General features: G+C 39.0%; 2 protein-coding genes across 2 annotated transcripts in view; both read right to left on the bottom strand.

Moving 5' to 3' along the window:
* Nucleotides 1–1,564: 1,564 nt before the first annotated feature.
* On the bottom strand, nt 1,565–4,580 carry inka1b (inka box actin regulator 1b). The gene is made up of 3 exons (XM_088423678.1): nt 4,477–4,580; nt 4,328–4,373; nt 1,565–2,640 (listed from the first exon to the last, which is right to left on the bottom strand). The coding sequence occupies exons 2-3, from the start codon at nt 4,328–4,330 to the stop codon at nt 1,711–1,713; spliced, it is 933 nt and encodes a 310-aa protein (XP_088279804.1). The 5' UTR covers nt 4,331–4,373; nt 4,477–4,580; the 3' UTR covers nt 1,565–1,710.
* An 874-nt stretch (nt 4,581–5,454) lies between these two features.
* The window catches only part of LOC148419290 (guanine nucleotide-binding protein G(i) subunit alpha-2), a 35,946-nt gene continuing 15,011 nt past the window's right edge, over nt 5,455–26,389 (bottom strand). Inside the window, exons 3-10 of the mRNA XM_088422372.1 lie at nt 19,856–19,898; nt 18,242–18,383; nt 14,356–14,516; nt 9,240–9,368; nt 7,565–7,694; nt 6,948–7,101; nt 6,591–6,783; nt 5,455–6,380 (exon numbers count right to left, since the gene is read on the bottom strand). Coding sequence (XP_088278498.1) covers nt 6,593–6,783; nt 6,948–7,101; nt 7,565–7,694; nt 9,240–9,368; nt 14,356–14,516; nt 18,242–18,383; nt 19,856–19,898 — 950 coding nt within the window. The 3' untranslated portion in view covers nt 5,455–6,380; nt 6,591–6,592. The remainder of the gene's footprint in view (nt 6,381–6,590; nt 6,784–6,947; nt 7,102–7,564; nt 7,695–9,239; nt 9,369–14,355; nt 14,517–18,241; nt 18,384–19,855; nt 19,899–26,389) is intronic.

Raw genomic sequence — 26,389 nt, 5'->3', positions numbered from 1 at the left:
TCAAGTAATCAAAACTTAAGTTCCACCAAAATATGCCCCAAAAAAAAAAATGTCAGATTTGCACTACCACTGGCTCTGTTTTTGTGGACTATCTTATAGTCTTTTGCGATTCTCTGTTTAAAGGGTTAAGACCGTTAGTCTAAATGACTTTTGGCAACATAAAGCTTTTTTCTCAAATTGCAAATGTCTCCATGACTCAAATTATTTTAAGCAGACACTTATATCATGAATTTGTAACAGATGACAATTTGTACAAGATTTTATTGCTATTATATTTTGTGTGTGTGTGTGTGTGTGTGTACATTTATTTTACCCATCTTTTATTTGTTTTAAATATTTTGAAGAGTCCTGTTGCCTTTACAATTTTCGGTTTTGTATCTCTTTTTCATTTGCATCAATTACTGAAAGATGCACAGTGCAAGTGGAAACTTGGCATACAGCGATTCATAGATTCAAAATGAATAAGTGAATACAATCTGCATATGATCAAACCATGCTTTTTTTTTGTCTTCACACAGTTTGGTCTTGAATTTCTGTTACAAAGAAACTGGTGAATCTCCAAATGACAATCTCTCAGACACCCAATGATAGAAAAACAACTATTTGAAATGTTTGTGTAGTTGCAGAACGTCAAGCCGTTGACCTTTAATAGCACTTCAATTTCTGTACATTTGGGTCGTTTGAGTTGTCAGAAGATTAAGAAGTGCATGCTGGCCCCTGCCTATGGATTTAGATGATCAACTGCCTTTGGAGCACTTTCAAGGTCTAATTGAGGACAGGCTGAGGACGTCGTTAAAGGAGTGAAGGCATAGCCAGCCGAAAGATACTGTACTGTATACTGCACGGCTTTGACTGGTGAAAGGACACTGCCATCTGGACACAGCTGTTCGACACCCCCACCCATCGGAGCACGTGAGCTACTTGGATGAAGTAGCTGAATGTCCTCACATGGCTCCAGTTCTGCTTTTTCATATACCTCAGTGGCCCATGAATCACTTTGCAGTTACAGCAAAGATTGCAAATTCTTTGTTGCCTTTTGGATTTGGAGTCCGACCCAAGCGTTTGGGAAACACTCTGCTTTTGCCAACCAACATTATTGTCTGAGTTCTCTAATTTGTTTTATACAATGCTATGAGCACTCTGGATCAAAATGTCAATATATTAGCATCGATCCACCCACCCTTACAGAGCCTTTCACTGTCATTGTATGCAGTTACAATGTGCTGTTGAATTGAAAGCTTTTCTGCTGTTTTGGACCCTTGCACTAGTGCCATTGATCATTTTGTGGATAAGTAAATGATGTAGGTTGACTAAAGTTACGATGTATACACAAAATATAGTAGGCTCAAAGATAACCCAACATGGGACAAAAAGGAACCATTATTTATTTTTGGTTTGACTGACTAACCCAAAAATGTGGGTGAACCTCTTTTTGACCCAGCATTTTAAAAAATATTACCAGTTTAGCCCATTAATTTAATTGCAAATTTAATTGCACATTTAATTGTTTTTGTTTTCATTTGCTTGATATAAACACATATTTGCCAATGATTTGGAGACTGAAGTGCTTGAAGTGTTTTATTGCCTGTTTAGGGTAAAAAACGGTAGTGAAAAGGAACAGATGACAGAGAGTTTTTAGAAAGTGAGCAAATAAATATGAGGAAGCTTTATATGGGGTGGTTCCTGTGGACAAAAATCCATCTCATGGATTCAGATGTAGCCTATGATGTCGTTGCATATTATGGGCTGTCGGCTGCCCGTCTTCATGAGCGCGGTGAAGTGGTAGAAGTCCGAGTCGAGCGCGTGCAGGCCCGTGTGCGACTGGTGAAAGAAAGGCTTGAGGGACTGGAGTCCCACGGGACAGGACATCCGTTTGGGAGCCTCGGCAGCCCTGCGCTCTCGGACGGACTCTGCCGGTTTCTGCCTCACCTCCGCACTTTTGGACATCCCGGCCAGGCGTCGTTTCATGTTGACCAAAATGTCCTTGGCGAGACGCCGTCCGGCACTCGGCTTGTGCTCTGCAGGTTCTGGGCACTCCGGTAGGTCCATCCAGTTTTTAATTAGGTCCGCAAAGCTGTTGTCCCCCAGAACCAGGGGCTGTCTGTTCCGACTCCTGCTCAGCAAGGCAGTAGTCCAGTCGTTTGGGTCGCTGGCTTCAAAGGATGTCCAGCGCTCTAAGCAAGCGTCCGAGGTGGATTTGGGTCTGACCCGACCCGAAGGTCCCACGTTTGTTCGAAGGCAAGCAGAAGAGGAAACCCGCACATTTCTCGTCCTTCTCAGAACAACGCCTTCGTCGTGCCAGGAGGCCTCCGAGTAGCCGGAGTCAAATTCCAAACTCTTCTCACTGTTGGGGGAACCGCGAACCAAGCGCTCGTTGGGTTCCTCTTCTTCTTCCTCCTCCAGCGGGTTGGCCAAACAGCAGGCCGAGTCGTACGTGCTGGCCTCGCTGGCTTGGGACACGCGCTGGTTGGAGAGGCGCTCCTGCTGGGCCCTCTGCTTGCAGTGGCGGGTCACGGCGAAGGAGCGGTCGCACGGCTCGCTGAGCGGCCTGGGCCTGCCAGGATGCTTCAGGTCCTGCAGGGAACGCATCACGTGCTGCACGCGGTTCTGGAAGCACTGGCTGGAATCTCCCATGCACAGCTGGAAAACCAAACACACACAAATACAATCGGATGTTTGCAAGTTTAGCTTCGAGACCCGAACGCCGCCTTGTGCTGTTTCTGGGATTTTTAGCATCTGAGATCACTGGTCTCCGCGAGTGTGCAAAAACATTCCCCACAAAGCTCCAGGCGGCCATCAGCGAGTCAGTGTATGCGATCCACAAAAACAGAGAGCAGGATGCACATTTCAGATGGAGACAACTCTGCCTGCTTCCTCTGGCAGGAGAGGAAATTTACAAGCTGAGCACTACATATCCTCTCACACGGGATGTTGACTGCTGTGTCAATGCAACATTACGTTTACATGATGAATCATAATGAAGTGTTCAAAGTCAGTCCACCTGACAACATGGACATGATTCATTTCATCAATGCAAGACGAATTCATCGTATGACCTTTTGAACTTAGAAGTAGAATTTTTACAAAGAACGCACCATCCACCTACTGAATATATTTGATACACGCATACATGGATAAATAAAAGCAAAATATTGAATGCAAATTCCTCCTGTAATGCTACTCTTGAGATTTTACACATATCTGATTGTCAAGATCAGATCAGCAGATATTCTGCATCATATGAGAAATTGTTTGTCATAATTGTTCTTGATTGGAACAAAATAAGACTTTACAGAAAATGCAATCTTGCGTATTCTGCCATCATTAATAATCAAAGGTTTGTCAGTATATAAAGCCAGAACTTTTTTCTTCGAAAAATTTCCCAATATTTTTAAAATCTGTGCCAAAATATAAAAGAAAAACATTACAAACCACCCAACTTATAACTTAACTGAAATGTATTTCACATTTGCAAAGTCTATCATTTTAAATGCGTTACCTTTGCTTTAAAATTCAAACAAACATTTCAGAGTTTCCATGTCCAGTGGCATTAGCATCTTAAAAAGTTCAATGAAAACCTAAACAAGAGCACCCTGTATAGTTTTCTCCTGTGAATAAATTCACCCAAAATAGAAAAATAACACAATATCAAACTTTCACATATCTTGAGTTTCAAACTGAAATAGAAGTTGCAAATTATAACATTCCCATCATCATCAGAATCTCTAATAAAGAAAATCAGAGTAAATAGTTCAGTGAAGTTAACATCCTTCAAGAAACAGCCATGCGTGTGATGTAGTGCCGACATACACAATAACCACCATAATAATCATTGGACGCCTCTCTGACAGTGTCAATCAAAATTCAACATTGCTCTCTTTGAAAATGCTCATTTCTTATACCGGCTCTCATTTAGGCCAGTGAGAGTTTTCCTTTCTTTTGTGGGTGAGTAGAAGAAAAAAAAGTATCTCAAACGAGAATTTTTTTGCCTTCGGATCGTCCATATGACAAGATGTTATCACAGCTGTGAGTTCTGAACCACTTGGGACTCGTCTCCTCCTCCTCCTCATTCCCCATCTCCCATTCCTCGCGACTTATGCTCAATAGGGTGACATTGCCACACCGTGCCACCGTGTCCAAATGTCCTTCCTTCACACAATACACAATTGATTTGTCCAACTTGTGGACTTTCATCAAGAACTGTTAGTTTTGCCCGGGGCCAGTGGTTGGGTGAAGGGTGGGGTGCATGTTAAATCCTGATATGCAAAGATGTAATAGTCAAGAAGCTGTTGCTGCATGCAAAAACAAGGAGAAAAATTAAACTCACCATTGCTTGTAAGTGTCTGCAGTGTAGTTAAAACTTCTTATGTGGTCTGAAAACAAAATACAAGTGCACATATAAAAAAACATTTCTTACACTTCCTAGAGGTAACACATATGTATCTGCCATAGTTTAAAAAAATCAATATAACTAACCTTGGCATTTGGTTCCCAGCAAAGAAAAATAAAAACTAAAAACGTGTATATTTTAGTTCTGATGATGCTGAGAGTTCTCTCTCCTGTGCTCAACATGAAGGCAAGACGGCACACTTTGTAGAAGGCGAAGAGCTTGGCCTCAACCAATGAACGCCAGGCTCCTAAACTCTGGGCCAATGACAAGGCGCCTTGAAAAAATCCCCGCCTCCAGCAAATGTGTCACCACCTCGGTAATAGTTTTGCAACAGTCACAAGAAATGAGGATGATGAATGCAAATATGTTGATGGAAAATATGCTTCGTAAATAGTAATTAATTATTGACAGTAAATCCAATTCCTTTTGCTTATCAATATTTGTTTACGTCATTACTTTATTCGTCTCACATAGTATTCCTATAATGTTTAGCCATTATAAACGTTTTTCATGCTGTCTATATGAATGTAAAACACATTATATTATTATAATAATATAATTGCATATTAGTTATATATTAAATAATTGTATTAGTGGCCATAAATATGCAACATTTCTTTTGTTGTTGTTAATTATAAACTGATGATAAATAATTAAAACATAAAAACCCCAAGGCTATTTTAACATTGAAATAAGCTTTAAAAAATACCATAAGGCCATTGAGCAGGAACGTTATCCTATGCAGCGTTGCATGGAAATCGCAGTGAAGCCAGAGCAGAGCGCGCCGCCTGCTGGCTGAATCAAGGCACTGTGTGCCTAACTACAAACGCTCCACATCATTTATTTGCAAGTGAGGAACGGTAGCACCTTGTGTTACCGAGTGGAGGCTAATGTAAACGAACTTATTCATGCCAAGGAAAGAGCAAATTCGAATCATTGTATTCTTGTTTTCAAGAAAAATAAATAAAAATACTTTGCTAATTTGCACTAGAGTTCCATGAGTATTTTTTTCTACCTAACACAGTACTCTAATAGCACTACGAAAAATCAGTAGAATAACAAGCTCACAGGACAAAACTTTTATTATTTACATTTACCGAGTGACTTGATTTGTACTTTAATATCAGCAAACAAGTACAGCGTCATCCACCAGCCTCTGTGCTTGGATGCATCATAAGCTACGGATACAGAGTAGAAATAGCCCTAATTGACACCGTGAAGAACAAATATGAAGATAACACATGTAAACACATATCAAGGCACAAACATAACATTAAAACTATGGACAGGGAGTGAAACAAAGTACACAACAATCTACAGTAGGTTAGCAACAGACATTATTTAAAACCTCACAGATTGTGTTTCGTGTATTTAAACAGGTGGTCAAATAGATGGGGTGAGTAGGTACAGGCTAATTCATGGAATGTCATGCAGGAGAATACTGTGATCGTTACAGATTGTAAATGGTGTACAAAAAATCTTTTTTTTCCCCACAGCCGCTCACATTCTCCATGTGTTTTAATAGTTAACGTGAGTAGATTTGATATAAAACATTGTTTCATACTGCCTTTTAATAAACCTCAAGGGCAAAATGAACATCTTAAAAAAGTCATGGTGAGTAAAAAAACAAAAACAAAAACGGTAACTTAACATACTTAGGAAATCTTTTTGTTGGATGAGAGACATTTTGTGCATTTTACATGCATTCCAACATTTCATTTAAAGCCATCTCTTTTGTCCACCTGAGTGGCTGCTAAAACATTCTCATCCAATCGTGTTGTTGAAACATTCGGTAAGGGGGAGTATGAAGAGGCGTGGCAACTTTGGATGCATTCGTAAGGGCAGATGGTAGCCAATCATTGCTTGTTGAAAGTTCTTTCAAGGATTTCCCCTCTTGTACGGATTGCCCGTCACAGTTTTCATTATGAAAAGCAGTAATCGTCACATGGCTGCTGCAGTCTCTCATGCAGTGTGCACGCCGACTGCCCATCTGAAACAAAACAAAAACACAGTACCTGTGGATCAATTTAAGCCATATTCACATTTATTGTTGCTTCTATGATGCCAGATAGATTTTCTTTAGCATTTATACACAAGGTAAACATTGATGACTTGACTAAAACCTAATGCAGTGTTTCTGTCAAACAAAGTTCCACTTTGATGTTACTGATGGTTGCACAAGCACGTTAAAGCACCTCACCTTCAGAAAAGCCCGCAGTCCTTCAGATTGTTCTTGATGATGACGTCGGTGACGGCGTCGAAAACAAACTGCACGTTCTTGGTGTCTGTGGCACACGTGAAGTGGGTGTAGATCTCCTTGGTGTCCTTCTTCTTGTTCAGGTCTTCAAACTTGGTTTGGATGTAACTCGCTGCTTCGTCAAACTTGTTGGCACCTGGAAGAAAAGTCACATTGGTGTGTAAATCACCCCAAATCAAGGTTCGCCCAATCCAGTCGTCAATACTCAATTATGACGAGCATGCTTTTTCCCCCACTATAAAGTGGCCCATGGTTTTATGTTGGTTCCAGGGTGAGACCAGCCATGAGGAGCGCTCATACCTGTGTACTCAGGGAAGCAGATGGCAAGAGGGCTACGGGTGATCTTCTCCTCAAAGAGGTCTTTCTTGTTGAGGAAGAGGATGATGGAGGTCTCGGTGAACCACTTGTTGTTGCAGATGGAGTCGAAGAGCTTCATGCTTTCGTGCATTCGATTCTAAATGAGAAGTCGACCAGTGAAAATCCTGAGCTAAAATACGCTATGTGTGCCAAAATATTTCTTCTTGCCAAGTACTGTGGTTTTTGTGTAAGAGCAGGTAGGCACCAGGAAGTTCAACCGACGGACCCTAATGAAGATAAGACGCTATAGAAGAGGAATGTTATTCGAGTAATTGCGTTTTTGCAGTGTACCACTAGAGGGGGCTGTTGTTCAATATTTCAAATACAAGGACCAAAGCCGCAACGGGGTTTGTTGAAGCATTAAACTCATACCGCGTTCAAATAATTGAGGTCAAACGGTTCAAGACACTATGGATTTGAACACTCAATTAGTTGAACAGCAAAATTGATTGTGTCATCATAAGACGACAAGTTAAAAGCCTTGTAATGACATGCGAGTAGCGCTCATGTGGGTGTACTGCGGAAGAACATGCCACAGCAAGGCAGTGCGCCATCCTCACCATCTCTTCGTCCTCGGCCAGCACCAGGTCGTACGCGCTGAGCGCAACGCAGAAGATAATGGCGGTGACGCCTTCAAAACAGTGGATCCATTTCTTCCTCTCAGAGCGCTGGCCTCCCACGTCGAACATTCTGCAAAAAGGAGCGGTGATGCAGAGGAGATATACGAGAGTTAACGTGTGTAAAAGGTGGTGGCAGCCGGAACCCAGTGGTACTAAAAGACACAAGGAGAGAAGGTTCAGGTGAAATTCAACGAATGAAGATACATTAACATTTCATGAGCTTCCTTTTGGAAGTGAAGGAGGTAAAAAAGCATTTTTGCGGGCATCACCAGGAGACAAAAGAGAACCTCTTTAGAAAAAAGGGTTTTCTCTTCGTTTTTCATACACTAAAAAAGACAAAACTATGAAAAATGAAAAGATCATTATGCTTTAACCAAAGGTAAAAATCATTATGAATGAATTGAGTTGAATTAAACTTAGCCTAGAAACATGTCAGGTAGTTTAGTTATTGATACAGTAGTGCAGTAGTAGGAGTAGCCTTTTATGCAATTATGTGGTTTTATGCTCTATGATCAGTCAGTGAAAAAAGAAAAATGGAGCCTTGTGAGCCAATTTTGATATTTTTCTGTACCTTTAGATGACACTCTTGGTTTAAGAAAATTTAATGTATTTCCATTGGACTAGCTTTCACTTTTAAAACAAGAGCACAATTAGAAGACTGAGTAAAAACCACAAGTGGTTCATGAGGCCTTGTTGTCCCATCACTACCTATCTGAGCTCACCTGTTGAGCCGTGATTGGTCATTAGCTGGACAACTGTGATGCCATATGCAAGCGTTAGCAAATAGGCCACATGGTCACCCAATGAGATGATTAAAAACAGGTGGATTGTGCTGCTGAATTCATATTTCACAAACACAATATTAATCAGAATATCAAGTTTAGACCAGTTTGGCTGCATAGAACATATATATTGAAAATACCGATACATTTTGGAATGTATCGTCATAAAGTCATGGTTCAAGATGATGATGACGATGATGAAATGACGGTAGGGGTATAGGGGTGGGAATCTTTTACTGTCTAATGATGGGATTGTTACTGATTTCTGGGTTTAGGGTTGGATTCAACATTTTCCATTCAAAACCGTTCAGAAGTCAAAATGATGTGATTGACAATTTGAATTAATGAAGGGTAAACTTTACTTAAAAGGAGCACCTGTGCTCCTATTTAGTGGTAGACTGGAATCGTCTGTATTTACTTACATAAGTGTTAGCGCGAGCCCATTTATCAAATGTTTGAACACATAAACCTCCGCTGTCCATACATCCTCTGTAAGCAGCAGTCCATTAGTATCCCACACAAGTGCTCAGGCTGCGTGCGTCTAGCCACGCTTTATGCGTTGAATAAAACCCAGTTTTTACAGACAAATGGAGTGTGGGGGTGAGGAACTAATTTATTTACTCTCTGTGTAATCGTAATAATTAAGCTTTTAATTGCTGTTTTAATTTGGCCGCCTTGCGCTTTTCAAAGTGCTAATAACGTTGAAATGAGCAATTTCTGTTGAATGAGACTAACGGCCGAGCTAATGGCTTTGTTTAAAAGCAGATGAGCAGTGATGCGATGTGTTTTTAGCGTGAGTGGGCTGGAGCGGAAGTCAGTTTTTATTGTCTTACTTGAAGTGCAGCTCCTTGAAGGTGAAGTGAGTCTCCACGATGCCAGTGGTCTTGACACGAGTTCGCAGCACATCCTGCTGGGTGGGGATGTAGTCCGCTTTGGCTATCCTCTCCAGATCATTCAGGTAACTAGGAAGAGAGCAAGGGAAATCGTCAAGACTTCAGCATACACAAAATGATACACCTATTATACAAATAGCACAGCATTGCAAACGTACACTGAAAAGGATGACAAAGAATATTAGCGACGTGAGAACATAATCGTTAATTTAATGGCTAAGTTACAATACTATAAAAACTAGTCATCACATTTAGAGGAACAACCATGTACAAACAATTGATCATGAAATAAATCAGTGTTGATATATCTATATCTTTAAGATGCTTTTTTTAACATTTAAAATCACGCAAATTCTCAAAATATCTTTTGAACAGATCCCTAGCAGTTAATTACAGCAAATATTCTGTAATTTCTCTGATTTCTGTTTTTCTACCTTTACAGTAAACATTATCTTGGGAATCAGTTATCAATGATTTTGATGTCTCCTGACATTCTATGGACCAAACTAATAATAGTCATAATTCAATTATGTTTGCCTATATTCTGTACTGTGAATTTGATATTCTGTATTGTCCTGCTTAAAAAAAAAAACAACCTGACTAAATTAATCAGGTGTAATTTTACAAGAACAAGTAATAACATTAAGAGTTCTTTTTCTTTTATCAAAATAAAGGTTTTGGGGGCGTAAAAAAAAAAGATGAACTTAAGGGAATAAAGTACTGTAAAAAAAAGTACTGTAATAAAGCACTGGAAAAAAAGTTAAGTCAGGTGAGTCAACTTTAAACATTGGTCAACTAAAAAGATTAAGCTCCTCCACCAAAACCATGTTTGCGTCATTATTTTCTACAATACCTTTTTTGCAATATTGCAAATAAAAGCTAGGGAGAAAGAGTGAAAAACCAGGTGATGTCACAAATTTGGGACGATTTCCAATTTGAAAACGAGTGAATAAAATCATGTTGCAAAATGGAAAATGCACTTCGGAAAAAAGAGCACATATGTATGCAAAGACCGTCTTGACATTTGGCTCCATTGCTTCTTTTGCTGCACAACCAGATAGCTGACTGACTGATGCTATTTGTTTGCTTAAACACACTAAATGAATTAGTAGTTGGTGTTCTTCTATTAAAGAGAATATTACCACAACATTTTAAGAATGGTCTGTTTAATAAAACAAATTATAGCTATTAGTCCGAAGTCAGAAGAAGAAATATTCAATGCATCAATATGCATTGCATCGATGTTGCAAATGAGGAACTGAAAAATGACTGACCAAAATACATACATTACTGACAAAAATACACACTTTTTTTGCTTTTGAATGGTTAGAGTATGTTGGCTGTTCACCACAAACGATTTGCATCTTAAGATAAATTGTTAATGTAGTATTTCTTTCAAAGCACGAAATTATCAGCTCCTGCTTCCTTTGACACATATTCCAAGTCCAGTAATTATAGAAAAATGTACGATAAAATCATCCTCATCCACTTGGGTAATGCGATCTTTATGATCTTCCATTTTTCTCTCTTTGCCTGATTCAGACTAACTCTACTTTAAGACGATACAGGACTATTTGTACAATATTTCCAGACAGATAAATCTTTTCCATAGATATAGAGGACACTGCTATATTTGAAGTGATATTGGTTAACTCAGCAGAGGATTGTTTTTAACAGGAGAAACGAGATGATAGATGAGGCTTAAAGCTAGTCGAGCAAAGCACGAACTTCTCAGGGGAGATGCCAACTGCTCGGCCAAGGAACAAATGTTCAGTCAGCACACCATAAAACTCTCCCAAAGCTGCCATTCCTCACCGTTCACGAAAAATGACAGTGTTGTTTTTGAAGGTCAGCAACTCTTAATGAAGGAACTTCTCTCTAGCCTCAATAAAGGATTACTCCAGTTGGGAGTGTGCATGCGCGTGAACAAATGGCTCATGGAACGTGAAATACGAATCGAAGGATGTAAAATTGACATCATGCAGATAAACCTCATGCATCACTGATTCAGGATTCAGCTATATGTCATTTGTACTGCTGACCGCGCTTGTCAACACGACGCGGCATTGCATCCGAAAGCCTTTGGCAGAAACAATGGCTTTGTGTTGTTGAGCTTGCATTTGATGTCTGTTCACACAGGATAAGCGGTATAGGAAATGGTCGCTTGAATGGATGGCTATTATAGCTCCTGCAGTGGCGCACGAAGGAGGAGGGGGTGGTCATGTGACTTGATGCGCCCTCCATGCGGTAGATGTGTCACATTATGTACCTTCGATTATATACCGTGTTTAAATCTTCAAAGGATCTTTTTCAAACATCTACGACATAAAAAAGCCACCAACTGATTTTAAATGATATCCGACACATGATGACAGAGATTGTGAACGTCAAACAGCAGATCAATGCCTGGGATAATAGTCACCTCATTTTCATCAAACCTGTGAGCAGAATTGTCCTACGGCGAAGGAAGCACCCCGTAGATTTTAAATACCTGACAATATGACATCAGGAGCTAAGTAGAGCAAAAATGATTAAACAAACATCTCAAATTTTCCACTACAACAGCAAAATCTTCATGAAGCCTTTTTTCCACTGAATAATGGTACTGCAGAACCACCACCTCTCAAAGTAGAAAGATGGTATTTGACAGTGGTGTAAAACATATGGCCCGCGGGCCGGTTCTGGACTGCAAACGGCTTTAATCAGGCCCGCAATATTATTTTGTTGTGTAAAGTATATAAAAATTGGCTGCCTTTTTTTCAATAAATCAAACAATTGAAATGATTAATAGTAATGTTAATGTTTTATGATTAAAAGTGATGTTGTGCTTGTACTATTTCAGACAGTATTTAAAAAAATAATTAATTTAAATTTGTTGTAGTAGTAGTAGTAGTAGTCCGGCCCACTTGCGAACAGATTTTTCTTTATGCGGTTGACCAGATGTCCAGTTTTAACCGGGACCGTCCTGATTTTGAGACTTGTGTCCCGAGTCAAGACGGATGTATGTATGTAGGTTGAGTCCTGTTTTTTATTTGTTTGTTCTTACTCCAGTAAGCAAAATGTTTGGGCTGAAAGAAGGCAGATCTCATAGTGATTTTGAGTTATACGATAAGACCACTTAACAATGAATTTTAAACAGTTTCTTTCGCATCAGATAAACGTTCTGGTGGTGTGTTACCAATATGGGACAGCGAGGTCTTTCGTACCAATTGAATTTTAGCTTTACGAACAAAGGTTTCGGACACACCGAAATCAGAAGAGGATGTCTGGTCGCCCTAGGCAATGTAGTCAGTAATAAAATCCTGCAGAAAGACTCCTGACGTGGACGAGAAAGTTCGATCACATTACCCCGATATTTTCAACTAATGCAGTCGTTTTCTGGTTTTAAATGAGTCGTGAAAGGTCATGAAAGGGGCCTTCTCATCTTGTAAGCCTCCTGCTTGTAACAACCATTTTCCAGCAGGCTGTCACTCAGTGAGCGAGTGAAGGCGCATCTGTGTTTACAGCCCACCTCACTTACACAAGCATTACATCATTAGAAACATAATGTGGCCAGCTGGGCGCTTGTCTGACCCAGTCAGCCTTTGCTTCCCTCACAAAGTTGTATTATTAGCAGGCTTTGGACTTTAATGCATTTCAATTCATTATAGAAATAAATATTTGTGTGATTCTGCACTCAAGATGAAACCGAATTATTTCTCACTGGTCAAATTCCTGGTAAAAGGTAACACTGAGGCACAGGAGGGAAGAAAGGGGGTTTTGATTCACTGATTTTATCCATCAGGCCACCTTTGTGCTTTTGTGCAATGTGTGCACACAACATTCTTCATATGTTTCCACTACTTGCTCCAGTAAACTGCATTAGTAGTCATTTGTTGCAGACAATGAATATGTGCCTGTTACTAATACTGTATAGTCTGTCTAAGGGTCTTGCTGTGCAGTTTGCATTGTGTTTTAATGCTAAGATCGCAGCTAGTGAAATTGATGCGGTTGTTTTAAATACACATACTCTGACAGAATAATTCAATTTATAGGTACGTAAAAACATCTCTAAGTCCCTATTTTGGCGAATTGTCCACTCCAAACTTCTGCTTGTTATGGTGTTGAGCTGGCTAACACACTTTGTCACGCGTACATTTTGTTCACTAGTACTTTGGGTCTATTCTATGTTTCTGAGAAAAAAAATCAGCTTCTGAGAAAATTGAAGGTGTTTAGGTGTACCTTATATTGCGAAAAATACGGTAGTTAAATGGCTTAAGATGACAATATTTCTTGACTCTGAATCACTGAATTGTGACTATTACAGCCAAAAGAAAAAAATGGCACTCACAAGTTTGTGTGTAAAGCAGCCTGATGAAAATGTATAATCTGAATTGATTTTTGTTTGCCAACTAAAATTCATACAAATTGATTTTTAAAATTGAGTCCCACGGTTTGCAATGGTCATTATCGTGAAAGCTGTGAAACTCTTCTAAAGGTTGCCTGAACAAAAGCCCATCTGAACAGCCGTAGCAAAATATTTCATTAAATCAAGAAAAGTATTTAGGAAGGCATTACCACGAGGCCTGTTGTCATAGTTTACCCGTTTTCTTCCCCAGCCATCCAGCAAAATGATTGCACTCATCTACTTGCAATATTAAAGAATCAAACCGCAGGGATTGCTAAATAATCAGGTAACAGATGATATCTTGCCAGCCTCTATGGCTCTCCGGGGAGGTCAAAGTAGGTTTTCCAGTGCAGACGAAGCATACGAAAGAGGCGCCATTGGATACATGGCAAACTCTGCTGAAATATTAGCAGCCGTGCGTGACGTCAAATATCCAGTCAATAATTACAACGGTGCAAACAAACACCAATACTCTCCCTTTTCTTCTACAGTGCGAGATGTCCAAAGAGTACATTTAAAAAAAAAAAAAATCTTCTCAATTTACATTTATAGTGGCGGAATAGACTCCTTTGTGCATTGGAGCATATTGCATGTCAACTAATGCAAAAGTGGGACGGTGTCAGATACTGGAAACATCCCTGCCTGCAAAGCGTACAGATTCCCACTCACTATGCCGCCGAGTCGTTGAGCTGGTATTCCCGCGAGCGGGCGAAGCAGCTCTGGATGCCGCCGTCGGCCCACAGTCGCAGGATCACATTGGCCAGGTCGTCGGGGAGGACGCCCTGCTCTTCGGCGGCGGCGGACAGCGCGAAGAGCTGCTGGGCGTCGTCCTGCAGGGGGGGCATACAAACATACACGGATGCTCGAATTCAAAAATCTGTCTGTATCTTCAAAGAGGTCAAAATACTGTGAGTGTGAGTGTCATTATCAATTTGCAAGAGGGATTGACACAGACTGGAAGTGACAGAAAGGCAAAACGTCTGTCATGAGCGCCCATTTACCATATCCAACTTTGAACAGCAAAAAAGCAGGCGTAAGTGCCTTGGTGAAGAGAAAATGATATTAAATGTTGCAACACAAACAGCTAAACAGGAAATGATTGTTACATGGCTTTGTTCATATCAACCAGGAGTGGGCTCACCGATAAAAGTGTGCTAATATTGAGGAGAAGCATTTTAGGATGTAATATATTAAATGTATTAATAATGTGATCTCACAATAGTTTTGATTTTACGCAATAAATGTTGCAAACAACAGATTCCATTAGTAATTATAATTATTTTCAAAACCAGTTTTGATCACAAATGCTATTTTGATGCCTCATATTTGGATTATCTACATTTATGCAAAAACTAAGTTGACTACAGTGTATCTTTTGTTTTCATTTTGATCATTTTATACAGCAGAACAACTAGTTGCATTTCTCATTCGACACAGTTCTGTTTAACACCTGTTCAGTAATCCTTTGATTTTTACAGTCATTTCACATCAAATGGAAAGCATTGAAAGAAGGCAGCAGGGAGCTGAAATTTCACCCAGACGGTGTCAACATAGTTCAAATCGGCACAACCACAATGATTAACTCGGAATCAGAATAGTTTTATCGTCATTGGACGACAAGGTGCAAAGAAACCCAACAGGCAACCCATTTTAGAGTCCAAATAAACAATGACCGACAAATGGGTACAGAAGAGGAGCCGACCGGCTAGCCTTTTACGGCGCCCGTTTTCTCTTATGACAAGAAAAAATAATGAGAAAGAGGGAAAGAGAAAAACAGTCCTAGACTAAGCTCTTATATGGGAGCACAGCTTTATAGCACTGGCTTTATAGATGACTTAATATGTTGCTTGAATGGCGACGGGTACACAATCACATGACTTGTACTTCCTGCCATCTATTGGAACATTCCAAAAAGACCAATTAAGCAAAGATTGATTATTTGGAAGTGATAGATATGCACACTAGGGTCATGTCTTCCGGCAACATTTTTCACTGTTTATAAGTCTGGCATTAAATGGAATATTTTTCTGTTCCATTAAATGTATGTATAAAAATAATAATCTTTTCCTATAGCTGTTCAAAAAAAAATAAAATCACCCATCTCTGCTAAAGTGTAGGTTCAATTACAGTACCTCCACACATACTCTATCCTGACAAGCACCGACACTAAATGGTTTCAGTTACGACTGAATTTCATCCATCCATCTTCTATAACACTCATTCTCGCCATATGGTGTTATGATTGAATTGAGTCGGTTAAATTATTGCAACCTCATAATCTGTTTCCCTTCTAAGGGATATCAGTCCTCAGCCTCAAGTTGCCATGGAAACAGTACATGGAGCATGACCGGTGCTGCTTAATTGATTTATTAGGTTTTACTGGGATTGTCATGGAAAAATAATCCAAGAACTTTTTTTTTTTTTTTCTACCAAATGTGTTGAAACATGAATAAATAGTTTTGGCCTTCAGTTGAGCTGTTTGCCGCTTTCACACAAAGCCACACATTAATTCACATCCAATATGGGTTTTTGAAGGGGATAATGGAAGTCACGCAAATGCAGGCGCTTTTCTTTATATCTATTTTATAGTCTCGCAATTCCACTGCTAACGGCAAGAGTGAATATGTGGCTCGCATTTATTGTAATCAGACCTAACTACTACACTTTTCATATTTAAATGGGGTTAATGTTAAGGACACACAATCTATCTATTTTCTACAGAGCCGTGGCATATACTCTGAATCATTCATTTAACCCACGTATGTTGCTTTATTTGGAATGTGGGAATTCAAGATTCAAGCAGAGATTTAAATCCAACGGAATTGGATTATTAAACAGAGCTGCTAACCACGAGTCCACCCGGCTGATCACAAACAATATTGGTGACGCAAATATAAGCTGCCCGAGTTGATTAACAAATGGTCTTGGAAATTAGGTGGGCATTCATTTCATCTTCAGGTTTGATTTCTAGTTGGCTGCTTAGGCAGCAAAAATAAAGCCATGACAATAACCGTAGGAACTAATGACAAATTACTGTCATTGGATCTGATCTGAGCACAGCAGAAACAATAAAATTGTAAGTTGAGGATTGCTGTGTGGCTCCATCTGCTCCTTTACTACTATGATAACATTCCTCAATCATCTCTATTCCTCTTGGCATAATATGACCAATCTTCATATATTCACAACTGGCAATGATTTATTGAGGTAATCATGTCATCCTGTATTAAAAATAAAAGAGAATTGATAATGCATTAAAAGTATTTACAATTGTAATTCTCTTGTCTGTGTTTATATAGATTTTTTTAATAAATATATTTTACAGTCAAAATTGGTGTTCAAATGCAGTACACGGGTAAGATGGGAGGTGAGACAGCGAGTAGCCTCACTTCGCTAACAGCGGCGAGGAATCTTCTAACGTTTTTAGACACTTAAAATGCACGCGTAATTTTTCATAATCAGGCTAATGTACTTTTTTCTGTATTGGTGTGTGTTACCTGTTTAGATTTTCAGAAAAAATACCAGAGTAAAAAGCTTCAACTTGAAGAGGGAAGTAGCTAACCGGCATATGCATTTATCAAATCAAATGCATGAGCTGCAGAAAACAGGCGCCTGCTCACTTTTTTTTAACAGCTTGAAGCAAGACCCTGGGGACTTTCAAAGGCCACTTCGCAACAAGCAGAACACTATATTGGTGTTGATAGCGGCATGTTTTTGCACATTTGTGTGTCTTCTTTTCACTTATAATTAGTTTGACTTGTGAGCGTCCTGTGGGAGTATGATAATTATGGTTACAGCTAATTAAACTGTCCTTTTGAAGCCCAATTCCAAAGTCTCACAAATACAAAATCATTAAGATAGAACAAATTGATGTGAGACATTGGCGAGAAAAGCTTGTGTAACGTTCAAAGTAGGAGCCGGGCTTTCAAACTGTCTCGTGGGAGGACGGTGAACGGAAGAAGGAGAATACGCTATGTCGTTTCTTCTGAACGCGCTGGCCACAACATTTGATAGACCTGTAGTTTTGCAAAGCTTCACACAGAGTTGGTTCTCACCACTAGATGAGCCCAACATAGCAATGAAAATAATGAGTATGATTCATTGCAGTTGAATAGCATTACCACCATAATAATAAACTTTTCCACTGGTAGGCAACGGAGCTAAAAGAAACTGGCCTGAGCGAAATAACAAATGACATTAGTTAAGAAATAGAATATTCTAGCCAACCCAAAACCCGAATTCATTAGGATGTCATCATTATGGATACCGAGAAAGCACCGGGGTAATTAAATACAATATGCTCTGCTAAACAAATTGCCAGTCAGCGCTTTTCAACAATAGAAAAAAAAAATGCAAACACACACACACACACACACACATATACATATATATATATATATATATATATATATATATATATATATATATATATATATATATATATATATATATATATATATATATATTTTTTTTTTTTTTTTTTAACTGAACATTTGCAAGTGGTAAATATGCAAAAATCATAAAAAGAAAACAGGAAGGGGGCGTGGTATCTTACCACTCTGCCGGGGTTGCTGTAGTCTATCTTGAGGCTGACCATGGCTTTGACAATGGCCATGATGGACTGGATGGTGTTGCTGTAAACCACAGCTCGGTATTGTTTGCACTCGTCTTCCGAGTAGCCGTCTTCGTGGATGATCCTGAGTTGTGAAAAGGATTTATTAGTGATGAAAATATATGCCTTTTAATAGTGCTGTCATCGTCATTCTTATCGGTGTCAAACAAATTCCGCTGCTGTACCTAATATTGTGGGTGCAAATGTGCAAACGCGCATGTGGGTTGTCATTTGCACTGAGGTGGACCCCGCATTCAGAGTCCGATTTAATCGGTCGTTAGTGTTCACCTGAACTAGGAATTTAACCGTCCAATGCTTAGATGGAATCTTTCAAACTAATGAATCAGACCGCGGAGGGAGAACACGAGGTCCTAATCATATTAACTCTCGAGCGAAAAGTGCTCGCTGCCTGACAACCGCAGTCATTTAGAAGACGCATGGCCTGATTTAAGAAAAGGATCGTTTTCCTCAGCGGCGGGGTGAGGATTCGTCCGCGTGTGGCGTTATATAATCAATTCATGTTTGTTTCCAGTAGGCCGACAGATGCGTGTGCGCGCATGTGATAAAACGCTTCAAAACAGGTGACAGACCGTTCTTGCTTCGAGCTCATAAAAAATGGATCCAATGCCCGGGTAGCCTCAAGGAATGTGAATAATTAAGCCATTAAGGATCCTACGTGTATTCGGATTGGTGCACCGGCGAAACATCGGCCTGCTGTTCTGGTGCTTTAAGTAGCGAAAGGCAATCCCATGGAAACCACCCAGACGCAAGAGCAGATTTCTCTTATCAAAACATCGCATGGTTACTGCAAATATTGAGCTATTACCTAGCGAGGATGTCGGGATGTTCCGAGGTTTATCATAGTGAGCACACAACCCTTTATGGTATGTTTATTATGTTAAAAAAGTAATTTGGATGTGAAATAACAATTGTAGTTTAAAACGAACGAGTGGTTCTCTTAGCCAAAAAGAGATTCAAATGTGGTTGCAAAATTCATGGAAAGTTAATAAATTTAAGAGGATGTTTTCTTGACAATAATAGGTTTCATGCACCGCCACTAGTCTAAACATAGCATTCTGATTAATATTGCGTTTGTGGAATATAAATTAAGCAGCAAAATTATGGAATGAATGGGCATATTTGCCATGAAATGCATTTCTCAGATGGAAAAAACCTGATCAAAGGAGCCATTTTGCCACCTGCCCTCAACTGGAAATGACATCATCGTTGCTCAAGGCTCAGTCAACAGCCAATCGGGGCTCACCTTTTTTCTAAGTTTAGTCATGTGACATTCACACCTGAGCTGTGATTGGTTGTTACCTCAGCCTTGAGCAACTGTGAAGTCATTTTTATTGGACAACAAGTGACAAATCCTCTAAAATGGATGAAATTGAGTGTATTGTTCTGCTTGATTTCTATTTCTCAAGTGTGCTATATAAATTGGGTCCACATAAAGAATATTGTTGTGAAGAACATTTTGGACTTGGCTTCCCCTTTAACACTTAGAAATCATTAGTATGCTACTGATACAAAAGAGAAAGTGATCAGCACACTTACTTCATCTGTTTTACGATGGTGCTTTTCCCAGATTCCCCAGCACCTGTTGGAAAAATCAAAGATTCAAGTTAAAAAAAAAAAAAACAGCTTTGCAAGTGAAAAAAAAAAAGTTGGATTGCAGTTCAAACTGTCTCCCACTAATGCGTTGAACTGTCAGTGACATCACAAGAGCTCCTCTGGGTTGTCTTCTCTGTTGATGTTCTTCTTTGTGAGACGCATAAAGTGCACATACAAGAGTGGGTGTTTGTTTCTCACTTGATGGGAGAGACGTTTTTAGGCTCGCTGCATCACTGGAGGGTAACTTTTTTGTTTGCAGGACTGCGGTAAAAATAGATTATTTACAAAGTGTGGAGGGGTTGAAGCCGAAGGGGACACGGAAACTATAGGACATAGAGTGGACTGTGATGGACAAATTAGACAATTTCCTGTAAATTAAAATTTGCATTTTCACCAAATGGTCCTCCCCTACAACAGTCATCAGCAAGACATGGGCCCTCCGTGTTTACATAAATAATCTGCATCACCAAGTGAAAATATTTTCAGCAAGATGACGCATACAAATGAGTGAATGTAATACTATTCAGGTATCAAATTCAGGTATTTTCAATTTTACTGTGTATAAGACACACCAACACTTTGGCAACAAATTTAAAAACTGTAGTAAAACTGAATTAGTATAATGTTTTATGAATTATATTTTCTTGTGTTCAAATCCGCAAGTTTCTGTTTTAAGTATTTCAAATGTCCCACATTGTGACCGGTCAGTGAATGCCTCGCCAGTGTAATGTTGAATGTGCCTCAAGGTTTTTGTTTCCTTGAATTCCTTTTACCATGAATACCCAAAGTTGAGCAGCATCCGTGTTTCACCAAGTTTATGATTGTGTGTATATGCCAAAAGACCACAATGAATAAACGAGTCAAATGGAATACCATTACGTGTGACTCTTAATTGAATCAGCTGGAGACATCATAACCTTCACACGATCCTCTCGGTTTTAGTAATATTCCTGTGTGTAAACAAGGATGGACTCATACCTTGGTTCAGTCTGCTCGCTTCTTTTATTGAAAATAATGCCATAACAACCTCAGCTAACACGAGCTGCAGTTAGTTGCAACAGGTACTCGAAGCTCCTCTAGCTTCCCACTCCTCTAGCTAGATGTTTCAGATTGAAAAGTTCACTATTTGAATTTTCCAAGATTAATCCCAGCAAATGTGGTGTGCACATTAATCAGGAACCAAGAACGCAACAGTAATTAGAACTCGTCTGTTTATCAGTTCAACTTTTCATGTCGCAATAAGTAACAATATGTAATTGTGGACTACACGTCTAATGCATTGAACGCAAGAGGCAGACATATTTGATCGATGTTGTTTTGCGCACAGGCCGGGCGTTGTCAAGAACGCACCACCATGCACTGCCCCCGTCACGCCATTTTGACCCAGACGCCAACAAACATCAGGCCAGAGCGACGACGACGGAGCAAGCGGGAGAAGCGGCGCTAGCTCCCTTCACGCTGTCGATGCTCATCATGGTCGTGCCATTTTTTTTCTCCCTCTAAGTGACACGATGTGGCGTGCCAAGCTGCAGCGGCAGCATGGGTGTCAATGTGAAGCCTGAGGTGGCTTTTTCTACAAGCAAGACGGCCGGGAGGACCACCTAATTTATTGTCAGTCTTTTTCCCAAAAACAATAGAGGGAACCTCGAGGCAAACGAAAATGCTAGTTTAAAAATGTATTAACAAGGACAAAAGAAATGTAAATATCATAAATAAATAGCAGGCCGTTAGGATTAATTTAATTAGTGCCTTGGCTATGCCATAACGTAAAAATTGTTGGGTTTTTTCCCCCCTCAATTTAAAGTAAAATCTTTTTTTTTTTCTCTTCCGGTCACCTTTAAGAAAAAAATACTTGTAATGTCTTTCTTAATTAAACATGCATTCCACAGTATTATATGTCATGAAATCATACACTAAAATCATAAGTATATTTTGACTGGGTATTGTGATGCACTTTTTTATGCGCCACCTAGGGGCAAAATATTAAACATAAAGCAATATAAGAAAAAGATTTTCACAATTTGTCTGGAAGCCTCTGTCAAGTCAATCTTGATTAAATAATGTATCCCATAAATATTGTTAATTATGTCAACATGTTTTGCTGCACCGTTTGTGTTTAAATGTTTGTGTTATAATATGTGGCTTTAGGGGTTATAACACTGCAAAACTGATACTATTTGGTAGCCTGACTATTGCATTTATATTGTTAGCATTAAACGTTTGTGTCTGCCTCCATTTAGTAGATTTACCCACAGGATGAAGAACACAGTTATCAAATTTATTTTATTTATTTATCAAATAAAACACAGTTGAACTACTAGTTGAACTATTGAACACAGTTATCTGGCTCACTATACAAATTTTTACATAACACTGCTGTTTTGAAAGCCAAAATCTGGCCATGAAGTGAATTTTATTATTTCTGTCTACATGTTTTGCTACTCCGTTTGTGTTCAAATATCCATGGCTGTAGGGGTATAATAATGTGACACCTGTGGTATTGTATTATTATTATTGTATCCCGTCTGTTGCATTTTACATTGTATGTTAGCATTAAGCTTTTGTGTTTGCATTTGTTACACCATCTGCCTGATGGACACAATTCAATAAAACAGTTCAAGGATTCACAGACATTTCGGAAGCCAAAATCTGTCAGTGAAGTCATTTTTTTTCTGTCTACAAGTTTTGCTTCCCCATTTGTGTTACCATATTCATTAGAAGTTATAATACTGAGACACTGAAGATATTGGGTAGCCTGTCTATTGCATTTTACATTGTTTGGTAGCATTAAGCTTTTAAGATTGCATTTGTTTTATGAAAAAGTTTAAAGGGCGATACTTTTACTATCAGGATGATGAAGACAATTCAATAAAACAGTTCAGGTTTTGGAAGCTGAAATCAGGCATTGAAGTGAGTATTGTTATTTCTGTGCAATTTTCCTATTTAGCTTCATGTATGCTTTAGAGGTTATACTTCAATACCATGGCACAGATCATTTTGGACAGCCTAAACAAACTCTTTTGTTTTTTATTTTTTTGTTTTTTATGTACATATTGCCTACAAATAATGCTTTGGCCGTGAATTTAATGTTTAGCTATGGTGGTTCTAGTAGCTAACCAATTTTGTGTTTGTATTTGTTTCATGACAAGGTTCAAAAGGCTAAACAATCCACCTCCATATGGTACATTTACTCACAGGATGATGAGCACAATTTGATCAAACGGTTCAAGTATCCGGCTTACTACATGAATTCTTGCATAACGTTTTGGGACACAAAATCTGGCGATGAAATGAATAATAGTATCTCTGTGGACCCACTTGCATGAAGGTCACTTTCCCGACTCCAGAATAAAACGCGGCCATTAATATTTCAGGCCCAGTGGGAGGTGAGCATGTGAACACTGGTGAGAAAGATGAGTGCAGCCTTATTTTTCATGCTCAAAATGGTTTTGGGGAAAAGGGGAGCATCGCTGCACGTCATCGAGGGGAACTTCATCTTTTCCAATTGTTGCACGAAAAAGAGGTTAGAACAATTAGCTTGAACTGAAAACATGAACATGAAGTATCTTTCTCGTGTATTGGAGCAAAATTGCCCTACATTAATTGACAAATGAGTTGGTGGAGCAACATTCTACTGCTCAATATCACAATGGCATGGAAACAAGAGTTCGGATTATTTGGAAAAGATTCTCCCTGCCCTCGAATGCAACGTGGCATACAAGCACAAAATAAATAGAGCACGTTGACCAAGACGATGCGAGTGTCAGTAGTGTGCCCGAATCTCGGCATTACATATTGTACTATATATGTGGCAAAGACCACAGACTCAGTGTTTAGCGAGATGAATACTCACGTTCAAAATAAAAGTACCTCAGAGGCTTAAACAACACATGATGATGCCTCATTTTGCTCTTTTGGTTTCACTTGTTTCAGCACCGTATGTTTATCCATTCTTAGATTATCTTAGAATTATCATTCATGTTTGCTTTTGACTCATTTTTGAATTCAGGAGAGACTGTTTCTTTTTTTTTTTTTTTAAATTTACACACACTAAAATATTTGAATTAGTATTCACATTTGCTTTGAAAATATGATGTAAAGCCACAGGATGCAGCCTTCAAGTTCACCTGGCTATTAAAAAAGGCAATCGAGCCTCTGCACATCAAAGGAAAGCTGTCCACCATTATTAATGGATTTCACAAGGCTTGTCTGTATGCTGCAGCAGATGTTAGCAAAAAGCTATAAACTAACGTCAAACTTCACCTTGCGTCAAGGTTTATGAAGCGAAAGCCAGGCTGAAGCAAGTGACAAGTTCTTGTGTGTCTTTTTTCTTTTCAACTTGACAAGACAAAGCCAACTAGTTATGCTACAATTTGAAATACGAACCCATTGTTTGTTGTAACCCTGTTACAACAATGGCAAATTAAAAATCAGCTTTTACAACCACAAAAAATATGCTTCTGGCTAAAAAGCAAGATATAGCCTGCGAGCCAGCAATATATTTCATACACTACTGCAGCGGTGCTCTTTAAGTACATGGTAAACTACCAGTAGTTCTTAGTTTGATGCTAATGATTTTGCTGCCTCTCAATGGCACTGAATGAGTCGAAAAAACAAAAAAAAATCCAACTGTTGTGAAACTGTCAATTGCTGACATACAGGGCAGCCGATCATATCTGTTTCATGCCTCACCATGTGAACACTGTCGAGTTATATAAGGTATTTCAATACAAAATATATTATAGATATATTTATTAGTAAACAAATAAATAGAGAAATAAATAAGGTAGATAATTTGGACTAGGTCATTTTAAGAATAGCTCACATGCTGAAAAAGTGTGGGCACTTCCACAGTACACTGTATGCATTGTTTTTCAATAATACCTCATTATAATTATGTTGTATGTTCTATGTACCTGTTACTAAAAAGCAAAGTGCGGAGTGCATCTTTTGCTTATATTCATGACTGCTGTAAATTAAGTGAATAAAGTCCCACAAACATCCACATTGTCTACGTTATTTCTTATCAGAAGAAGAACCCAAAATATTTGGTCGGTCCTTTTTTGATGCAAAATTGTGTTCTTTTTAACCCCACTGTTTTTAGAGTGTGTGAATGTGACTTTGAATGGTTCCTAGCCTGTGTGCACTATGATTAGCCAGTCAAAGGTCTATACTACGTCTCACCCAAATTCACGCTACACGCTTGATTTTACTCATGACCCTGAAGAAGATAAGCACTATCGCATACGGACGCATGGATGACTCAAAACATTGCATCGTCACAAATGAATAAATCTGCGTTGCTGGTCACGTCATGTCCTATATGCTAGAAACAAACATTTAGGTGTCAATTTTGAGCAGGATATTAAACACGGTGTCATATTGCAAAGAAATCAACAAAAGCCTAATTACGTTTCAAATTTTTTGCGCACAGACTCAAATATTTACACAGTGGTGTTGGCAGAAAATCAAACAGCCTCAGATGATCAGCAGGTCCAATTACATTATTACGGATAAATCCGCAGTGGCATCTAATGGATGCGTGCAGTCCACACTGCAGCGTGGACAGATCAGTAGAGTTCCAATTTGCACTTCTGGCACATGCTAAATAAATAATACGAGTAACTCAGTGAGTTTTTGTGCTTTCTTTCGTTTCGTTGGTCTAGATGTCTTGGTAACTTGAGCTGTGTGAATAGCCAGAATTCTCACTATGCTTTTGATTTCATACTACTTCAACTTTAGTAGCTGCTGTCATTTTAATGTAAAAATGTAATGCCAAGTTGTTTTCCTAAATACCGCACAACTGTAGAAATTCTGCGCAAATGTTTTTTTTTTCTTTCAGTGAGAACTCATCTCCATGAGACTGCATCTACATACAAATGCTCTCAAATCAATGTTAACAGATTGATGTGAATTGGGTTAATGGGGGCATGCTGTGTGGGTTTTCCCCAGGTACTCCAGCTTCCGCCCACATTTTGAAACATTTTGTTAGGTTGATTTTTACACTTTCATACATGGATGAAGTCATATAAAACCTCATTCAGCAACTGTCAAAGGGTTAACTGTGTGAAGGGGATTTTTTGTCTTGTGCTCTTTGTGACATTTAAAGCATTTATTCCATGTTCAGAGAAGAAGAATATAAGTCAACTTTTTCTAGCTAGAGAGCTATGTTTTGTTTGGTATTTTTTTGTTATAAAGGGGATGGTAACCCCTCAAAATTATTTACAACATTGCTGTATGTTGTATGCAGCAATTTTAAGAAAAAAATCCACCTTCTGTCGACTAGTGGCTCACCTCTTTTCTGAGTTTGGTCATGTGACGTCAAGATGAGCTGTCGTTACCTGAGCCCTGAGCAACTGTGATGTCATTTTCAGTCGACGGCAAGTGCCAAAATGGCCACCCCTTCAATTGAGTGGATAATGCTGCTTAATTCATATTCCACAAACGCAATAAATCAGCATGCCATGACTAGTGAGG

Source organism: Hippichthys cyanospilos, chromosome 9 (genome assembly GCF_059441005.1).
Source record: "Hippichthys cyanospilos isolate Australia breed blue-spotted pipefish chromosome 9, RoL_Hcya_1.0, whole genome shotgun sequence".
Classification (NCBI taxonomy): Eukaryota; Metazoa; Chordata; class Actinopteri; order Syngnathiformes; family Syngnathidae; genus Hippichthys; species Hippichthys cyanospilos.
The sequence above is the reverse complement of the archived record's forward strand: the minus strand, read 5'-3'. Positions and strand labels throughout refer to the sequence as shown.